Source organism: Aspergillus pseudotamarii (genome assembly GCF_009193445.1).
Source record: "Aspergillus pseudotamarii strain CBS 117625 unplaced genomic scaffold BDV38scaffold_7, whole genome shotgun sequence".
NCBI classification, from domain to species: Eukaryota; Fungi; Ascomycota; class Eurotiomycetes; order Eurotiales; family Aspergillaceae; genus Aspergillus; species Aspergillus pseudotamarii.
The window spans coordinates 398,045-416,509 of NW_022475021.1; the positions used below are offsets into that span (position 1 = coordinate 398,045).

The window sequence follows — 18,465 nt, forward strand, 5'->3', positions numbered from 1 at the left end:
TTGAATGCAAGAATTGAGTTTGGCCACAACAAAGGTGTCAACGCTGGACATTTTTGCTACTCCCTTAACTTCTCCACTAGTTTTTCATATCTTACCTGCCTCCTGGTTTGAAAGGCTTTTGGGCAACTTTACAATGTTTGTAGGAGTTTGTCAGTATAAGGAGTCCTAATTAGCCATCCCTTGATACTGGCTAAGTATCTTAGACCACTGGATCGCTCATCAAGAGAACCTGGCCATGGGCATGATTCACACATTCCCAGAATGAAAGAAATAGACAATCTTGCGCGAAACAACATTTTCCAACACATCATTGGAAATTGAAGATTGCAACATGAGGTATGCGGTCCACAAAGCAATTCAACCATTTTCACTGATCGACATTCAGGGCAAAGTTTATTCTTTTCTTCAGCCGTGTGCATTTCCGAGACTAGAACGATCTACATAAATACGTCCATACGGCCGAAAACGAATGCCAAATATGCAATCAAAGGGATAAATTTCGCTTGGCCCTTGTTTTCTCCCAAAGAGCAACTATCAACACCGAGAAGAACAGTATTGCAGTATCTACGTGTGCGAGTCCATGGGTCTCTTCAGTAAGAACAAGCCGCCTCGTCCCGAAAGGGTTCCGACGGACACCGTTGTACCACTGTCATTCACAGATGATCTGCCACTTTTACGCGCCATCTCTGTGCATGTTACTTGCCGGTTTGACAATATACTTGACACAAAGGTGCTTCGCCTTTCGCTGGAGCGGTTGTTACAGCTGGATGGCTGGCGGAGGCTAGGCGCACGTTTACGACTGAATGTATGGATTGATTTAGACGGTGTGCCGTGGCTGGTATTCAACCTGGAGCTGACATCCAGTTAGGATAATGGGAAGTTGGAGTACCATGTGCCGGTGGAATATGATGCAAAAAGGCCCGGAGCAGAATTCACGGTGGCGAGTTATTCCATGGGCATCGACGATCACCCTCTGGGTGCCAAGTTCCCTCAAGCTAGCTCGCAACCTGCGTTGGTTGGCTGCCCAACGGAGCTCTTGCCTCTCTGCTTAGGACCTCACAGCCCACGGCAGATCGAGGACTGGCTTTACTCAGACAGACCACAATTGGCCATTCACGTGGTATCGTTCAACGATGCGACGCTCGTGACCGTTACGTGGATACACACGTTGGCCGATATCATGTGGTTGGCCGGCTTCTTCCAGGCATGGACTGCCGTTATGAGCGGACGAGAAGAAGAGGTCCCAGAGTTTCAGGGGATCGGCGAGACCCCATTGCAGTACCTAGGCAAGGATACTGCAGGGGAGCCCTATGCTAATGATAGGTTTCTGCTGCAAAGCCTTGGGCTGTTGTGTTTCGCATTATGGTACATTTTCGAGCGGATCTGGTACCCACGCGAAAAGGAGCGCATAATGTGCATCCCGGAGCGCTTTGTGGAACAACTACGGGCCAACTCACTGGATGAGCTGAAGCAACAGAATAAAGAAGGCGCCCCATTCCTCAGCGAAAGTGATGTGCTCCTCGCATGGTGGACGCGAGCGCAAACGAGGGCGCTAGACCCATTTCCCAATCGCCTGACAACACTCCTGAATGTCTTTGATGTCCGTGGCATCGCACTTCCCGAATCCACCCAAAGTAATACTGCCTTTGTCACCAACGCCGTCCAAGGATCGTTCACATTTCTACCCACGGAACAGATCATTAACCAACCAATTAGTGCTCTTGCATCTCAGATCCGCCGTAGCCTAGTACAGCACCGCACAAAGCCCCAGGTTGAGGCTTGCTACGCGCGATGCAAGACTCATTCGAAGAATATCCTTGATACACCGATATATGGTGCATCGAACGGTCTCATGCTTGGTTGCAGTAACTGGAACAGATCTAGGCTCTTTGACGTGGACTTCTCCGCAGCTGTCATAATGAAGGAAACTCGGTGGACTGACTGCACGCATGGTCATGGAAGACCATCATATATCAATCCTGGATATCTAACGCTTGGTCTTTCCTCGCGTAATACTGGTAGAATTGTGGGAAAGGATGCATCAGGGAATTGGTGGCTCTCGTATAGTTTGCGAACAGGTGCATGGCCAGCTATCGAGGAGGACCTGAAGGCCTTAGGGGCGACGGATAATAAGTGAGGGCGAGACAGTGTAATTTACATACATTTTCGGGGGTTTATGCTTTTAATAGCACGGACAATCTATTCTAACACATTCAGCTAGCAAGGGTTGAACATAAGTGGCAATGTAGCTTTTCCTCTGTGGATATGTTAAAATACACTTATATGTGATCTGTCGTTTACTACAATAGCAACTAGTACAATTCGAGATAGTATTCCTGGGATAAAGCGCCTCATGATAGCCTACTCGTGAGCTTCTATAATAGGCTGAATATCTGAATTGCCAAGTTTTGTAGAAGAAGTAGGTATTAATGTAATATGATACGAAGTCAAGATACTGACTGTAGTACCCCATTTGGTAAATTCAATTGTTGTACAATAACGAAATATAACTCGTTGATATGTACATGTTGACTTGTAACAATATTGTTATTATTCATCTATTATTAATAAAGTTATCACAGTTCACAGTGTATAAAAATGCACAGGAGAATCAAATGCATTTTATGCGCGGACCTCGGCTGCCCCCGCTTTATAATTTATCTTAGGGTTGCAGATCATCTGTCAGATTGGGTCAGATGCGGTTCCTTTTATCTTCCTCCCCTGTTGCCTTTCAACCTGATCCCAACTTATTCACCACTTTTGTTAAAAGTGTGAAGGTGCTGGAATAACCGTCGCAAGAATGGCACCACAGGCGAAGAAATGGCCATCGAGAGAAGGTGCGCTAACCATCGCCCTCTTATACTTTAGGCGGGCTAACAAAAGCCAGGGTTCACAGCCGATGTGGTCGGCAATTGGATCCACCGCACCCTACTCAGCCCCTGGAAGATGGTACCACTGCTAGTACTAGCCCAGTATACTGTGAAGGGCCGTGAGATCCTCGAGTCGCGCCCGCAGGTGCTCAAGGCCCTTAAGGGGCTAGCCTCGCTGGCGGTCCTTCATCGGCTCAGCGCATGGCTGGACCGTCGCTCCGTCAATAATGGCTTGAAAGACCACTATGACTGGAACCGTGAAGTGATCGTCCTGACTGGTGGTAGTGGCGGGATTGGACGGCGAGTTGCGCAGCTGCTCGGCGATCGCGGCATCAAGGTCGCCATCCTGGACATCGCGCCCCCGGCAGATTCATTGCCAAGCAGTGTACGCTACTACGAATGCGATATTACCTCCCCCGAAAATATCGCCGAGGTGGGCCGCAAGATTCGCGCCTCGTTCGGCAAGCCAACCATCCTGATTAACAATGCGGGCATCCTTACCGGCAACACCATCCTCAGCACCACTGAGGCCGTGACCCGACGCTTGTTTGATGTCAATACTCTTTCGCACTACTGGCTGGCGCGGGAGTTTCTACCGGACATGATCGCGACTAACCACGGAATGGTGGTTACTGTTGCCTCCCAGTCCGGATACACCGTCACCCCCAACATGGTCGATTACTCCGCCTCCAAGGCCGCTGCCATCGCTTTCCACGAGGGTTTGGCGGCCGAGTTGGTTACGCGATATCAGGCACCACGTGTCCGTACCGTACTAGTTACCCAGGGCTTCACGCGCACTGCCTTGATTAACAATCTGACCCCGGAGGATACTTTCTTAGCTCCCCTTCTACACCCCGACACAGTCGCCGAGGGCATTGTTGATCAAGTTTTGACTGGTGAGAGCGGTAATGTTCTTCTACCCGGTGCTTCTGGGACTCTCGCGCAGCGTCTTCGCGCTTATCCTATGTGGTTCCAGCATTCGTTGCGGTGCCGACTGGAGCGGCTCATGCGTGCGGAATAGCTGTATTTCGTGAAGCCGTCCGGGAAATATGTGTAACCAATTCATCACGTTGCGATACCATTGCGCCTGCATTATTCATGTGGGGGTTCTTTTTTCTTTTGTTTGTTTTTCCTTTTTCGCTGTAGGTTGGATTTGGATGAGGCGATTATGTCGTTTTAATCTCAGACCTTCTAGGCAATCGAAGCTGAGAACTGCTGTTTCCAATGTACCCTGGTCGCCGATTGGCGAGAATTGTGTATCAAGAACTGATAGCTTTATCCTTTATCGCACAATGTTGAACAATAATCTTCATATCATTCTCGCCGAGCAACTAATGTCCTAGCGTCGCTTGGGCATCTGGCAACACGTGCACCCCGCTCCGTGTATCTAGATGTCGGTACACAGGCTTCGTAGATCCCAGGCGCGATACTTGGCTGCCCAGCCGGTGTCATTCTCGATATCCTCAAGAAGCATAATGGCTGCTTCTCTTTCATCGTTGTTGCTAAAACAGCATCCAGCTACAGTTGAAAGGCATCAGCGGGTCTCCTAACACAAAGGAGCCAGTGTTGCATACCATAGTAAATCGGCTGAACCGAATTTACACGACAACTTCCGTGTGGGCTGCTTTGAGCTATACCACATATTTGTCTTGCGTGGTATAGTAATTTTCCCTGATGATGGCTTAGCTCCATTTGCGAGGGTGTGGTAGTGGGCATTCCAACCTCTATTCTCCTGAACGCCAGCATACAACTACCGTCTTGTGTAGGGCGAGATGTAAGAAGTAAGATCTGAGCAAGGTGAAACATCTGCCACGAGGAAGCTGCACGTTGTCAGTAAGTCCATCTTCTGGACTGTGGGATGACCTTACCACAAACACCTCTCGCAAACCATATTGTTACGAAAGGCTTATCATCCTCCTTGTACACAGAGACTGGGTCCATGAAGCTTCTGTCCTTCACCGAACGGTTCCAGTGGTTGAGCAAGTCGCACAGTCTGTACCATTCGTTCAGTGCATCACTCGTGGAAGTGGCGTCTGAGCACGCTATAAAGTTAACCACTTTTGCAAGAATTGTGAGGATCCTTTATTCGTCATTATTAACCAGGTTGATCAAGTTACGAGCACATGGAAACACTTACTGGTTATTAACCAGGTCCTCACTACCTTCCTGACCTATATGATTTAGATCAATTGCCCATAAATCCGGGTCTAGCCGCAGCTTTGATCTGTGTATAATCGAGCAGACCACCTCCTGTCGTGCGATCGACCAAAAGCCAGCCTGCTGGATCCCACCAGACGACCCGTTCACTCTGCGCACTTTGCTGAAAGAAAATACCCCGTCGAGGTGTCTTTGCCAGTCCGATGCAGGTGCATCTAACATCTCGTAGCACGAACAAATGACTGTAGCTGCAAAGCCATAGCTGACGAATGGTTCATCGTTGTTGCCCAGTCTATCGATCAGCAGAGAGATCGCGGTATTATAATTTCTTCGTGCGATATCCATCACATTTGGTAATTTCCCAATCAAGAATTGTTGCTTCGCCGCGCATGCGATACTTGCTGCTTTGAGCAATGGGTCTTGGATTGCCAAACGGCAGACCTTTTTTGAGAAGGTCTCCGACAGGTCTGAGAGATCCATCCAGGTACCTACTTCGGTGCTAAACTGACGCAGTAGCCATGCCTCTTCCTGTGAGCTTAGAGGGGCCGGTGGTGCTAGCTTGTCTGGGGTCGGTGGGAGTGCTACAGAGGCGATGGGACTGTCCTGGCGCCAATACCTCTGTGAGCTCTCCGATAGGGGTGGTGAGATGCTACTCGAAGCGTAATTCAATCGAGGGTCGAAGGCATGGCTCCTCATTGACAGCAGTGCCTCTGCTCCTTTGTTTGCGATTGCTGTTACACCTGTGTCATCGGTAGAGTTGCTGGATCTGCTTATAGCCATGCGTTGAACGCTCGCTCCATCGTTTATCCCATCGGAATCTGTTCGAGACTGTACAATGGAGGTGTCATGTTGCGGATACGCTTGCTCAGCCTCCGCTGGCGTTGAATGTTCAATAGTATCCCCTCTAGCCTCATTCCAGTGAGTTGCACTGGATGGTAGCAATGCTGTACTTGCCTGGTCCGTTGCTGGTAAACATCCATATGCAACAGCATTTGTTGCATTCCATATTCCACTATGGGTGCCCGGAGTGAGCACGACTGGTTCTTCGCTGATAATTTCGTACTCTGCTGCTATTGTCTCGGTCTCATCCACAAACTCGTCTACACCAAATTTCTTCGTATCAGAATTTGCCAGTCAAAGATGATATCTTGGGGGTCATACAGCTCGCTACCCCCAAAGCTTCGATCCTGACCTCCACCCAGGTCTGGCCCGGCTCCCAGAGGCCCAAGTATCCATCCTCGCTACGGGACGGATGTCGCCAGTGTCTGAATGAAACCAAATCACTGGGGATACACTCAATCCGAGCTCGTTCACAGTTCTGACAAAATGGCTTCCTCCCATCACATTTGACCTTGCGTGACCGGCACGTCAAACTGTCGGTGCTTTCTTTAGCTTAAGCGCTCTAATCTGAATCCTTCTGACCTACCACCCTACGTCACAATCCAGTCAGAATTTGGTGATCGGATGCGATAGACTAGACACGGGCACTTACCAGTCCACGTACGCATTATCGCTATGATGGCCAAAATGGGCAGGCGAGCAGCACAGTGTTGTAGACGGGAACTGTATCTGTGGGAATTATGGACTGTGTTTCATGATCGGCAATCATGCCGAGGTGGGACCAGGGACTTTTTCCCGGTGCTTTTTGGCCAATGCTCGTAACTCACTCGACTTGCTGCATGCCGGGGGAAATCTTTTTTCTGGTCGTATTACTTCTCCTCTATTGTTTTTGCAATTGTCTTAATTTGAAGGTTTTACTTTCTGGGATTTATTATTAGGACCACTTGGCGAAGCTTGGTGCCGAAGCCAAGTTGAGAGTTGGGCGCAGATAACAGGAGATACTATATAAATTCCAGAACCCTTACCTTCAGCAGTGGTCACCCTTCGGAAAGGATTGGCCAACTCTCCCATTTGTAAACTAAGGAAATACGATTCATGTCGCTATTCGGAAACAGGTAAGTCAATTAACTAAAAACCATTGCTCTCTACCACTTTGCACCGCGTCTGACCACTAATACCAAAGCCCGTCATTTGGCTTAATCCCTTGCTTTCTACAGTGCTCATAGTACAAATGCGCGTAACTGAAGATATCCATGGTGTTCTTCAAGGTGTCATCATCATGGAAATATTCCAAGCTGCCCGTGATTGTGAAAACCACCTCCGCTCCTTTGGACATGTGGAGTGTATGGATTGTTCCCGGGTTTTCCACCACGTAGTCTCCAGGCTTTGCTACCCAATCATACCTGATCCCAGTTAGCATATGTCAAATCTTGAGTGCGTATAACAGATATAACAACATACTCCTTGTAGTTCCATTCCCCCTTCAAGGTCACTGCAGTCACAGAGCCTCGATGGCGGTGTTTTCCCAACCATGTATCTTCCAAGCTGCGTAAGACGACGACAAATGTACCTGTGCGGCTCTCGAACCGCAATGGTTTCAACTCAAGATTGTTAAGCCACGGATGCCAGCAAGTGTCTCTTTCGCCGTCGATATAAACATCTGGCGAGCTGTATTTGTCTGCGAGGGCCAGCTCGGCTTTTTCAAGTGCGGTCAATTTGGACTCTTCATTGTTGGCTACGGCAGCGCTTTTCGACGGCGCCGGACGGGAAGGGAGGGTGTGGTCAGGAGTAGAGGATTCGGTGGTCATGATAGCGATTGTGTTCTCAGCTATAGGATGACTTTGTAGTATGAACAATGCTCCAACGGGGTCTCTTTCTTATTTATGTTCACTCTCACAGCAAGCCCTGACGTCTAGACTTGTCTCTCGGTAATTGATTTCCAGAGTCGAGACGATGGCGCGCTGGACAACGCATCATGGTCCACCTTTGCATGCACGGCATGCAGAACTCGACCATCAAGAGACCCGGAATTTCTAGCACTGCATGGTCAGCAGACATACCATGGCTGTTAACCCATCTGAACTGAGATCTGTTGTCCATTGAAATTGTGTATCTGGACCTACCCTTTGCGCTCAGGGTATAGCAAGCGACATGACCTTCATGGAAACAACAAATTCTATTTGTAATTACTATGCACGGTGGCCCACCTTCGGCTGACGAACTGTTTGGGGAGAGACGCTCGGAGGGTAATCGAGCCGAGAGACGAGGTCGCCTCGATGTCCGTACTTGGTCCATTTCCGTGTCCCGGACTTCCTCCGATCCTTCACAAAGATCACTGATTCCAGTCTGTTTATGTAATCTCTTCTTACCCCGGATTCTCCCCACAATTCCCCCACGCCCGCAAACGGCCTATGGACTGTGTTGAGCGATGAAGTGGATCTTGTATCCCGTCCATATCGGGAATTGGGATGTTAATCTTACCGTATATAAGATGCGATGGGTCCGGAAAATGCGCGGTTTCACGTGGCTCCTTGCCTCTAGCACGCAACGGCAACTTGATCACAGTTGAGCCGCTGCAGAGTTGATTTCAAGCATGACAGTGTCACCCACAACCAAGAAGCCCTATTTTGGCTTGACTGGAGGATGGCTTACATTCTGGGTTACGGTATGACTATTCAAATACATTTGCCTGTTGCACTGTGCTGAGAAATTACTAGGTTGCTTGCGCAACAGATATGTCCTTGTTCGGCTACGACCAGGGAGTCTTCAGTAAGAATCTCTCCCAATGGACAAAGAAAGGTTCCTTCTAACACAGCATAGGCGGCGTGGTTATCACACAAGACTTTCTGGAAGTCCATGACCTGGTCGGCCCTGAGAAAACGAAGACACTGTCCACGGTAACAGCGATATATGATGTGGGCTGTTTCTTCGGGGCAATCGTTGCCTTCACAATCGGAGAGCAACTAGGGCGAAAAAGAGCGATCATGCTAGGAACTACTGTTATGGCTGTTGGCGCTGTGCTACAAGCTGCTTCTTTTGGACTGGCCCAGATGTTTGTAGGACGCATTATTCTGGGGTGAGTAAACCGCATTAATTATTTTATCAGTTCATTTGGATTTCGTTACATTAATGTCTTGGTTACCGATAGTATCGGCAATGGAATCAATACCGCGACTGCGCCTATCTGGCAAACCGAAACGTCACAATTGAAATGGCGTGGTAAATTGGTCATTTTTGAAATGATGATGAATATCTTCGGCTTTTGCCTCGTCAACTGGATCAATTATGGTCTCTCCTTCGTTGGTAGTTCCATCGCTTGGCGTTTCCCGCTGGCATTCCAATTCTTCTTCTTGATTATTCTGTGGTCCACTACACCATGGCTTCCTGAATCGCCTCGGTAGCTTTCTTCTCTTCCGTCTTTCCCACCGGACTTGCTAACAGCAAATAGATGGCTCATAGCCCATGGGAGACAAGAAGAAGCTACAGTGGTACTCAGTTGTCTCGAGGCAAAGCCCATCGACGACCCCTTCGTCATCGCGCAGCGCAACGAGATCGAATATAGTGTGCAGTACGAGCGCGAGAATTCCATGCGGTGGCGAGATCTGTGGAAGAAAAAGGGGAACGACAGCAACACCCTCCGCAGACTTCTCCTCGGTGCCGGCAGCCAGTTCATGCAGCAATTTGGAGGAATCAACATCATGTCATATTATCTGCCTACGGTGCTTATGGACGTGAGTGGTTCCCCTATTGCATCTGGGAGAGTCTATATAACGAGCTAACGCATGATTTTACCTAGTCCGTCGGACTGTCCGACACAATGGCCCGTCTGCTAGCAGCATGCAACGCCCTATCGTACCTTGTATTCTCCGGCCTTGCAGTCCTCCTAGTCGAGAGAATGGGTCGCCGAGGCTTGATGCTCCTCTCCACGTTCGGCCAATTTCTCTGCTTCCTCATCATTACCATTCTACTTCGGTTCTCACGTATTAGCGACAACGGCGAGAGGTATGCCTCGGCATCAGTCGCATTCTTCTTCCTCTACTACGGCGCATTTGGCATCGGGATGCTCGGCGTGCCTTGGCTATACCCCACGGAGATCAATTCTCTTCCCATGAGAACGAAGGGAGCGGCTGTTGCGACGGCTACTGACTGGTTTGTTTCTTGCCCTCTCCTGCCAAGTCTCTCGCTAACTCGGAATGGAAAGGATAACAAATTTCGTTGTCGTCGAAATAACGCCCATTGGAATTAAGAACATAGACTGGAAATTTTGGATCGTATGGACGGTGACTAATGCTGCGTTCCTACCCATTCTTTACTTTCTTTACCCTGAAACAGGTTTGTCTGGCTTCATCGCTGCGACAGAGATATACTTACTAATGGCGACCTGTAGCGAACCGAAGCCTGGAGGACATGGACGAGTATTATCGGTCCAATCCCGCGTTGATAGTCACCAAAGATCCAGATGCAATCTGCCGGCGACGGCCGCAGAAGTATATTCAGCGGGAGGAGGAGGAGATTGAGAAGGCTGCTACTGCCGTGAATAAGGGGGCAGCGGAGCATGCAGAGTGGGCAAGTGAGATAAGGGATAAGAATTGATGGGCTTCATCGCGTGGAGAGGTGCTGCGATATGAGGATCGTTGGTGGAGATAAACTGGTGTTGGGCATATCTGCTCTCGTATTGATGGTCGGATAGCACGATATATTTAGAACTGGTTCCTATGAATTTTACTTTGCTTCAGAATATCAATATCTGCATTACACTATTGAACAATAGCATGTTGTAAGGGTACGATACTAAGCAACACAGACGTTGGGTGGAGGCTTAGGGCTACAGTTGATATTCCACAACCATGCCGAGCCCTCACATTCTCAACCCCAACTTCAGACATCGGTCTATTTGCCGAACAAGCAAACACCCCATAGGCCATGTGCATTGCGTAGTCGCTTTCCGACCCACAAATGCAGTCAAATTACAAGTTCTAAGCATGGAAATCGAGCCGAATACGACCTCAATCGGCCTACTTGTCGGATCTGTAGTTCCGACTCGGATAGTTATCTGCAGACTTTGGAGCAATACGATTTGAAGATCGCCTCGCAACGAAGTCCGATATATCATTAAACTTACTCTGTATATAATTGGTATAAGTATAGCATCATGATCAGTTCTAGTTATAACTCTCTAGGGCACGATTAACTGTCAACTGTCAACTGTCAACTCTCAACTGTATTACAAAGCAACAAGCATGGCTCGACAATATCTTAAATCCCGCGCCAGTCCCTCAGACACGACGCAGTCATCCTCCATCAACGTATCCGCCGTCGTGGAGGAGGTGATTAGCGCAGTCCGCGCAGACGGCGACGCTGCTGTTAGAAAGTACTCCGCGAAATTCGACAAATGGTCACCAGAGAACTTCAAGCTATCCAAAGCCGAAATTGAGGCTGCGATAGCTATGTGTCCTGAGCAGACCATCGAGGATATCAAGGAGGTACAGAAAAACGTGCGGGCTTTCGCAGAAGCACAGAAGAACTCCTTGAGAGACTTTGAAATTGAAATTCAGCCTGGAGTGCACCTCGGGCAGAAGAATGTACCCATCAATACCGTCGGCGCGTATGTTGCTATCTTGTTTTCCACAGAAGACCTCCCGCAAGAACATACTATATTTCCTCCATAATATAGCTAACAACAATGGGAAATCATAGGTACATCCCAGGCGGCCGCTACCCGCTCCTCGCATCAGCACACATGACAATCCTTACCGCCAAAGTCGCCGGCGTAAAGCACGTCATCGGCTGTACACCCCCGATCAACGGCGAGATCCCGTATAGCACGGTCGCAGCCATGCACCTGGCAGGGGCAGACGAGATATTCCTTCTGGGAGGCGTTCAAGCAGTGGCCGCCATGGCAGTGGGTACCGAGACAATACGTAAAGTTGATTTCCTCGCCGGCCCTGGAAACCGCTTCGTGGCCGAGGGCAAGCGACAACTGTTTGGCGAAGTCGGCATTGACCTCTTTGCGGGTCCCACCGAGATCCTCATCCTGGCGGACGAGACGGCTGATCCGTTTACGGTGGCTACGGACTTGATCTCTCAGGCCGAGCATGGACCGGATACTCCCGCTGTGTTGATTACGACGTGTCCCAAGGTTGGGCGGAAGACCATTGAGATCGTCAATAAGCTGCTTTCTGCGACGGACCTGTCAACCGCAGACGTGGCGAAAGCCTCATGGGATGCGTTTGGGGAGGTCATTGTTGTGGATACTATGGATGAGCTCTGGGAGCTGGGCGATCATTATGCAAGTGAACATGTCCAAGTGTTTACCAAGAATCCCAGAGCTGCCTTGACTAAAATGACCAATTACGGGGCGCTGTTCCTGGGAGAGAACACATGCGTATCGTATGGTGATAAGGTAAGTACTCGGAATGCTGGACAATGGAGAAATACTATCTCGGTGAAAGTAGACTAACAGACTATTTAAAGGTAATCGGAACGAACCATGTCCTCCCCACTCGGACGACTGCTCGATACACTGGTGGTTTGTGGGTCGGCAAGTATCTGAAAACATGCACTTACCAAGAAGTAACTTCGCCGGAAGCCAGTGGAAGGCTCGGACGGTTGTGTGGACGAGCTGCTCGAGCTGAGAGGTTTGAGGCTCATGCGCGATCTGGTGATCTACGGGCCAACAGACATATGGAAGACGATATTGAGTGGATTAGAAAGGTCTGATTGGACGAAATGAGGGACATCTATTGCGTGACGCAAGGAACCTATGTACTGGCCAATACAGATACCTTGTATACAGCACTTTGGCATATGGAGCAAGACTATTGTGTCGTAGTTAAGCATGGAAATTTACGCTTGGCTCTCGCAAGTATTACCGTACTCAGAAAGACATCCAGACAATAACAAAAGTCTAATTATGTATCACAATCTATATATAAACAATGAACTCCGCATAAACGTTCCGAAAAGATACAATAGAAGGAAACTGTCTCTATAACCGACGTCGCGCTAAAGCAATGGCCATGGCACTCTCTGGGGAGTGCGTGATACTAACCTGGACCTCCTCTACTTTCTGGGCATCGGCAGCCGATTTGGCCCGGTTATGAAGCTAAGCAATGGTAAGTTATGATGACAGCAAAGGCGGCTTCGACTTGGGTAGACTTACCAGAACAGTTGGAGGCTGTGCACCGTTGCTGACAATCTCAATATCTCGCATCGCAGCACCAGGGCCTTCCGATGGGATCTGGAGGCTCTTGAAGATCGCTTCCTTGGCCGCCCAGCGCCCTGAGAGGCTCGCTTGTTTATCTGGGCTGCCCTCGCAGTACCTGAGTTCCCCTGGCGTGAAATTGCGTTCTAGGAATATCTCATCCTCCACATTGACGCTCGAGATAGACTCAATATCTACACCAACGGACACATTTCCCTGTTCCTTGCTTATACTGTCGCGCAGCCATTGGTCAGAAGACCTGGCGAAGAGCTGTTTATCATCGGAAACGATCCTCCCGGGCTGCGGCAAGGCACCGGAGCCAACTGTTGTCGGAAAGCTGTATTCACCGGTAGGCTTCTGGGAGACACGGGCCTGGGGATCAAGAAAGACGTCCTTTTCTTGGTCACTTGTCCAGGCCGACTGATCTTTGATCTGGAAGAGACGGCCGTCTGCCATGCGCTTTTGGAAAACGGGAATGATCTTCTGCTGGCGTTGCAGTACCCGCTCGCGGTAATCTTCGAACCGATTGGCCGTGATGGTGGAAAAGAGATAACGGGGGGCAACACCTACAACGAGGCCTCCCTTTTGTCCAAAGCCGAATGATGTCAACATGAAGGCCTTAATGCCAGATGTATGGATGGTCTGTGATGGGTAAATCAGATGCTTGAACTGCTGGAGCGCCACGTCGACATTATCTGCATTCCTGTTGCCGGGTACGATACCGGTTTGGAGAGCTTGGAGACAGCCATTGAACATCCAGGCGCCTGCGGCACCCTTCGGATGGCCGGTCAGGGACTTCTGACATATGACTAAAAGTGGATTACCAACCGTGCGTGACAGGTGGGTCATTTGCTGGTTGATAACGTTGCTTTCATTCTTGTCATTCGCCTTGGTTGACGTGCCGTGGAAGGACGCCACTTGAATATCGTCGACACTCAATCCCCATGTTGCCAGTGCGGCGCGCATGGGAGCAATGGTGGGATCGATATGACGAATGTTATTATTCCACGTCCACTGAGCATCCCGGATGCGAGACGCAGCGATGTTATTGATGTGCTGCAGGTGCGCATCGAGATCTTTGAACTCCTGAGAGGTTGTAGACGCGATGAGCTTCTGGGATTCTTTGTGACGCCATCTCTTGATCTCGGAGACCGCTTCGTCCAGCCGTGCCTTGCGGTATTGCAGATTCAATAAGGGTGACTGCGCCGCATCAATGCTTTCCCTGGCGGCAGTAAGTACACCCTGACCTGGTGCAGGCACAGACCGGCCGACCTTGTCGCCTGCCATCTGGGAGTAGGCAACAATGCCATAAATGGGAAGACCCATCTGCAGAGCTAACTCGGCGCTCATAACCAGTTGGATACCACAACCAGCGGACTCAACGAATCCATTGCGAGAAGATGCTGTCGGTCGAGACATTTCCGAAGGGAGATACCCCTTCTCAAGCTCGTCCTCTGCATTTGCCGTGGCCTTCATGTTACCGAACTCATAGGACATTTCTTCCTGGAAGTCATCGGAGCCACCAACAATAGCGACCTTGGCCTTCAGTGTCTGGATTGCTTCACAGGCTATATCCATAGATTCAACGGAGGTTGCACATGTACCTGAGGGAGACTTGATAGGACCGGCAGCACCCATCAAGAGCATATTTGTCCAGGCGTTCATGGCGTTGAGGAAAGATTCCTGCAGAATGTCACTTTGCACCGGTCGATCAAGGTATCTGTCCCGATACACGCCACGCATAGCTAGCAAGCCACCGGCTCCAGTGCCGACGCAGTTAGCCAACTCCGATACGTGGATGTGGCGGTACAGCTCAAAAGGATCCTCCAGCCCAGCACTATACATGGCCTCAGAGACGCAGCATAGAACATAGACAGTCATGGGATCCACCTGGGCGACAATGTCCTCGGGAATCCCATATCGAGTTGGATCCCACCCAGACGGGAGCTGACCGGCGACAAACCGATTGAACGCCATCGCTTTGGGTACCATGAAGACAGCACCACGCTTGACCACGACTTTAACAGATTCGGAACCTTCAAGAGGCGTCAAGGCGACCTTATCCCCATGGCGCAGCTTAAATGCTTGGGCGACACCCTGGGGAGCTTCAAAGGGAGGAAGGTCCTCATCAATGACCACTTCGTGCATGATCTCTTTCTGGGAAGGATCATATCCCTCCGACAGTTCAGGTTCGATTACCCGAATGCCAGCGTGGCCCAAGATATGCTGACCATATTTCTCCTCGATATCTGCCTCGTCGACGGGCTCCTTTGTCTTAGAGTCAACCCAGCCGGCGTATGGTTTCCCTTTGAGGTCGCCGTCAAAGTGCTTAATGAGGCCCATCATCCATGCCAGTTCGGTATAACCTTCCAGTGACAGGCGACCGTCATGCTCCATCTCCCATCGTGTGCGCGAAGACCCCCAAGGGCCCAGCTCCGAATAGCCTACCACCACGACAGTGCGAGACAGATCCACCATCCCCTGCAAGGACTGAAGTCCAGCGGTTACAGAGCTATAGTCTGACAGAGGTGGAAAAGCCGGTTCGATGTTGGAGCGTCGTTTAAGAGGAGGCCGAACATTATCTTCAGCAGGCTTCGTCCCTCGGAGAACCTTTTGCTCGTGCTGATTCTCGGCAACCAGTGCCTGGCGGATCCGGCTTTGCGAGACGATCTTTTTGCGGATTCCCGAAATCTTCTCCTTAAGGTCGCTGACCCCTTGAAGACCTCCACTCAGATCCGCATAGATCGGCTCGTCGTCTGCCACTTCGAGTATGTCACCTGACAGAAGAGATAGAATATTGAAAGCCATCTCAGGGGCAGAGAACGTCAGTATGTCCAAGGAATCCTCCATGCCCTGGGCGACAATATTGTTGGCACTCATCAGGCCCGTGCCGCGGGTCCAGCCGATCACAGCACCAATAACGCAGAGGAAGTCAGACCAACCCTCAGAATGGAAGCGATTGAACAGGGTCTCGAGTCCCAGTTTGGACTCAGAATATAAGCCGTCTCCACCGAAGTTACCATGGTTAGGAGACAAGGGCAGTACAACACCGGTAGGACGACAATCAAAACCCCGTTTCTCCTTTTGCTGTTTAATACATCCCAACAAGCGCAGCAGATTAACCAACATAGCACGGTGCGCCAATTCTGACTTGGAGTCGATCTTGTCAATTTGTCGCCCGATCTCGGAGATGGCCGCAAAGGGGATGATAAAGTCGAGGTCCCAGCCGTATCCAGACTGCTCATCATAGATGTGATTGATTAAATCCTCACAATCACGCTTGCTGGCTTGGTTGAATGGCAGCACAATCAATTCTGACCCGGGTGCACCGACCTTGGCGTACAGCTGGCGGAAGGATGCAGCGACATCTGACGGCTGTCGACTGGTGGTGACGATGACGCGCGCTCCACCGGCCAGCAGCCCGGCCACGATATCTGCTCCGATCGAACCAACTCCAGCACCGGTCACCAAGACTCTTCGGCCCGCAAATGACAGTCCGGTAGATGCTCCGGTAGATAAGATATTCAGAAACATGTCTGTGAGCTGGGCATCATACTTCCAATCCACACCGGCTCGACTGCGGAGGTGCGCATAAGGCACGTCGCGGTGTGGGGCAGCAACTACCTGCGCGTAGTTCAGTGTGGAAACATTGCTTTCCCCGTTGAGCTGATGGCGAGGCACCTCGGAGTACTGGATGCGCCCGTTTGCATCGACTTTCGTCTCAGGCGCCATAGCAGGCTGAGTATAACGGAACACCGGCCCGTTGCCTACGCCCGAAGCACGAACATCATCAATCAGCTTCTGGGCCTTCTCCTTTGTCGTGTCATCCTGGGCTGTATGGTCCAGCATCTGCTCCAGCTCAGGTGACCACCGGTTGACAAGGCTCTGGTATTGCTGTGAGGCCTTGTCCTCGGCGACAGGACGGATATCATGCAACAAGGCCATGAGGTCCTCTCGTGCCGTATTCCACCATGAATCATAACGACGAGCCTTGCGCGGATCGAAAATCGTCCGCATGCCGGTGAGGAACTCTTCGTCAAACTCTGCATCCCATTCAGCCAGCCTATCAGTATCCTCTCCTTGCACCGGGGTTTGACTGGGTTGTGCCACGCCATCCAAATCCAAATGCTTTGCCAGAAGCTGGAACTGCTTGTGTAAGTACTCATTCTGGTCCTTCTTGAGAGTTTCAAGACTAGCCAGGTCGACCTGGGCCACAGCAGAAGTCTGTGCCGCTGCGCCCTCTGCCCTCTTCTGTAAAGCTATGCTTGCCTTGCCGCCGTATCGGCTCACCACTGAGTCTAGGAACTGAGTTGCCTGTCCGGCATCTGCAAGGCGAGCCGCTGGTTCCATTGTTACGGCATAGCATAGGACGGTGGTCTGTCGGTTGGGGCCTAGCCCCCAGTGTGAAGAGAGGTATTCTCTGATTTTGGCTTGGTTGAAGCCAGCAGGCATGCGGGCAGCCACGAGGCGATCAATATGTCCGCCCATCACCTTTCCGGGTTGCCCGGAGAAGTTCGTGAAGTGGGAAGCCAATGCTTCTAGCGCGAGATCTTCACTTCCCTCCGGTAGGCCGCGAAACTCGGCGTCCAGCTGTCCAATGAGCTCATTCTGTAACGTAGATTTGCCTAGGGACAGTTAGAGTAAACTCGGCATGAGCAACGATCGAGACGGAACGTACCAGCAGATAGATCACGGATAGACTTCGCTGCAGGCACCTCATCAAATGCTTTGCGGATCTTCTGAGCTACTATGGAAATAACAATATCGATTGCACTCAAATCGACATCGGGTACGGCGGCGGCTTGCTGCGCAGCCGGCTGGGGTGCCGCTTGGACTATCGCTGGAGGCGCAGCCACTGGTACCGGAGCAGCAGGGGTGGAGGCAGCCGATGGGGCCGGTTCATCATTAGCGCTCTCCACTGGCGGCTCGTCATCATAATGGTAGTAGATGTGCTGTGCATCGTCGGCGTGCGATAGGTACTGCCGGTCTATGCAGCGCACCAGATCCTGTTCCCCGTATTGACCCTTGGCTGTCTTCTTCGCCATGTTGGCCAGCACATTGGACGGTCCCACTTCGATGAAGCGCTGAATAGTATCATCTCGCTGGATCAGGTCATTCTGTGTCTCAATCCTGGTCATCCTGGTCAGCCTTTAGGTGCTGTGTTGGTTACGAGGGAGTCTCACCATCGAACGGGAAAGGCAAATTGGTACCTACGATACATTAGCATCTCAAACGGTTCATAGAATAGGGAACATACGACAGCAGTTCAATGAGTAATGTGTAGGCTCTAAGCTGCTCTGATGGTGGCTCCTTGCGTTGAACCATTTTCTATTGTGTAATCAGTAGAGTCTCTTGCTGGCGTGGCTGTTGTGGTGAATCTTGTCGTGGCCGTCG

At 50.5% G+C, this 18,465-nt stretch overlaps 6 protein-coding genes across 6 annotated transcripts; 4 read left to right on the plus strand and 2 right to left on the minus strand.

The window, feature by feature from the left end:
- Positions 1 to 580: 580 nt before the first annotated feature.
- Positions 581 to 2,137, plus strand: BDV38DRAFT_278975 (uncharacterized protein; the record flags this gene model as incomplete). Its single annotated transcript, XM_032058876.1, has 2 exons — positions 581 to 805; positions 869 to 2,137. 2 exons carry the CDS (start codon positions 581 to 583, stop codon positions 2,135 to 2,137), a joined length of 1,494 nt encoding a protein of 497 aa, XP_031917684.1.
- A 500-nt stretch (positions 2,138 to 2,637) lies between these two features.
- On the plus strand, positions 2,638 to 4,187 carry BDV38DRAFT_296285 (short chain dehydrogenase/reductase family protein). Its single transcript, XM_032062904.1, has 2 exons — positions 2,638 to 2,837; positions 2,888 to 4,187. The coding sequence occupies exons 1-2, from the start codon at positions 2,801 to 2,803 to the stop codon at positions 3,889 to 3,891; spliced, it is 1,041 nt and encodes a 346-aa protein (XP_031917685.1). The 5' UTR covers positions 2,638 to 2,800; the 3' UTR covers positions 3,892 to 4,187.
- Positions 4,188 to 4,257: 70 nt separating this feature from the next.
- On the minus strand, positions 4,258 to 7,675 carry BDV38DRAFT_278977 (2,4'-dihydroxyacetophenone dioxygenase family protein; the record flags this gene model as incomplete). The annotated part of the gene is made up of 8 exons (XM_032058877.1): positions 4,258 to 4,372; positions 4,445 to 4,541; positions 4,619 to 4,690; positions 4,739 to 4,950; positions 5,008 to 6,127; positions 6,189 to 6,310; positions 7,097 to 7,270; positions 7,329 to 7,675. 8 exons carry the CDS (start codon positions 7,673 to 7,675, stop codon positions 4,258 to 4,260), a joined length of 2,259 nt encoding a protein of 752 aa, XP_031917686.1.
- A 785-nt stretch (positions 7,676 to 8,460) lies between these two features.
- BDV38DRAFT_278978 (sugar porter family MFS transporter) lies at positions 8,461 to 10,460 on the plus strand (the record flags this gene model as incomplete). Its single annotated transcript, XM_032058878.1, has 8 exons — positions 8,461 to 8,532; positions 8,585 to 8,636; positions 8,688 to 8,943; positions 9,016 to 9,264; positions 9,316 to 9,598; positions 9,664 to 10,016; positions 10,069 to 10,199; positions 10,255 to 10,460. 8 exons carry the CDS (start codon positions 8,461 to 8,463, stop codon positions 10,458 to 10,460), a joined length of 1,602 nt encoding a protein of 533 aa, XP_031917687.1.
- Positions 10,461 to 11,107: 647 nt separating this feature from the next.
- BDV38DRAFT_278979 (histidinol dehydrogenase family protein) lies at positions 11,108 to 12,587 on the plus strand (the record flags this gene model as incomplete). The annotated part of the gene is made up of 3 exons (XM_032058879.1): positions 11,108 to 11,472; positions 11,565 to 12,270; positions 12,342 to 12,587. 3 exons carry the CDS (start codon positions 11,108 to 11,110, stop codon positions 12,585 to 12,587), a joined length of 1,317 nt encoding a protein of 438 aa, XP_031917688.1.
- Positions 12,588 to 12,763: 176 nt separating this feature from the next.
- On the minus strand, positions 12,764 to 18,396 carry BDV38DRAFT_296288 (uncharacterized protein; the record flags this gene model as incomplete). Its single annotated transcript, XM_032062905.1, has 5 exons — positions 12,764 to 12,972; positions 13,030 to 17,696; positions 17,750 to 18,201; positions 18,255 to 18,281; positions 18,329 to 18,396. The coding sequence occupies 5 exons, from the start codon at positions 18,394 to 18,396 to the stop codon at positions 12,856 to 12,858; spliced, it is 5,331 nt and encodes a 1,776-aa protein (XP_031917689.1). The 3' UTR covers positions 12,764 to 12,855.
- Between the last annotated feature and the right edge of the window lie 69 nt (positions 18,397 to 18,465).

Bases quoted from the DNA above. Each gene is read 5' to 3' on its own strand.
- BDV38DRAFT_296285 (XM_032062904.1), top strand. From the start codon at position 2,801: ATGGCACCACAGGCGAAGAAATGGCCATCGAGAGAAG. The intron at 2,838-2,887 runs GTGCGCTAACCA...AACAAAAGCCAG, and splicing joins GAAATGGCCATCGAGAGAAG to GGTTCACAGCCGATGTGGTC.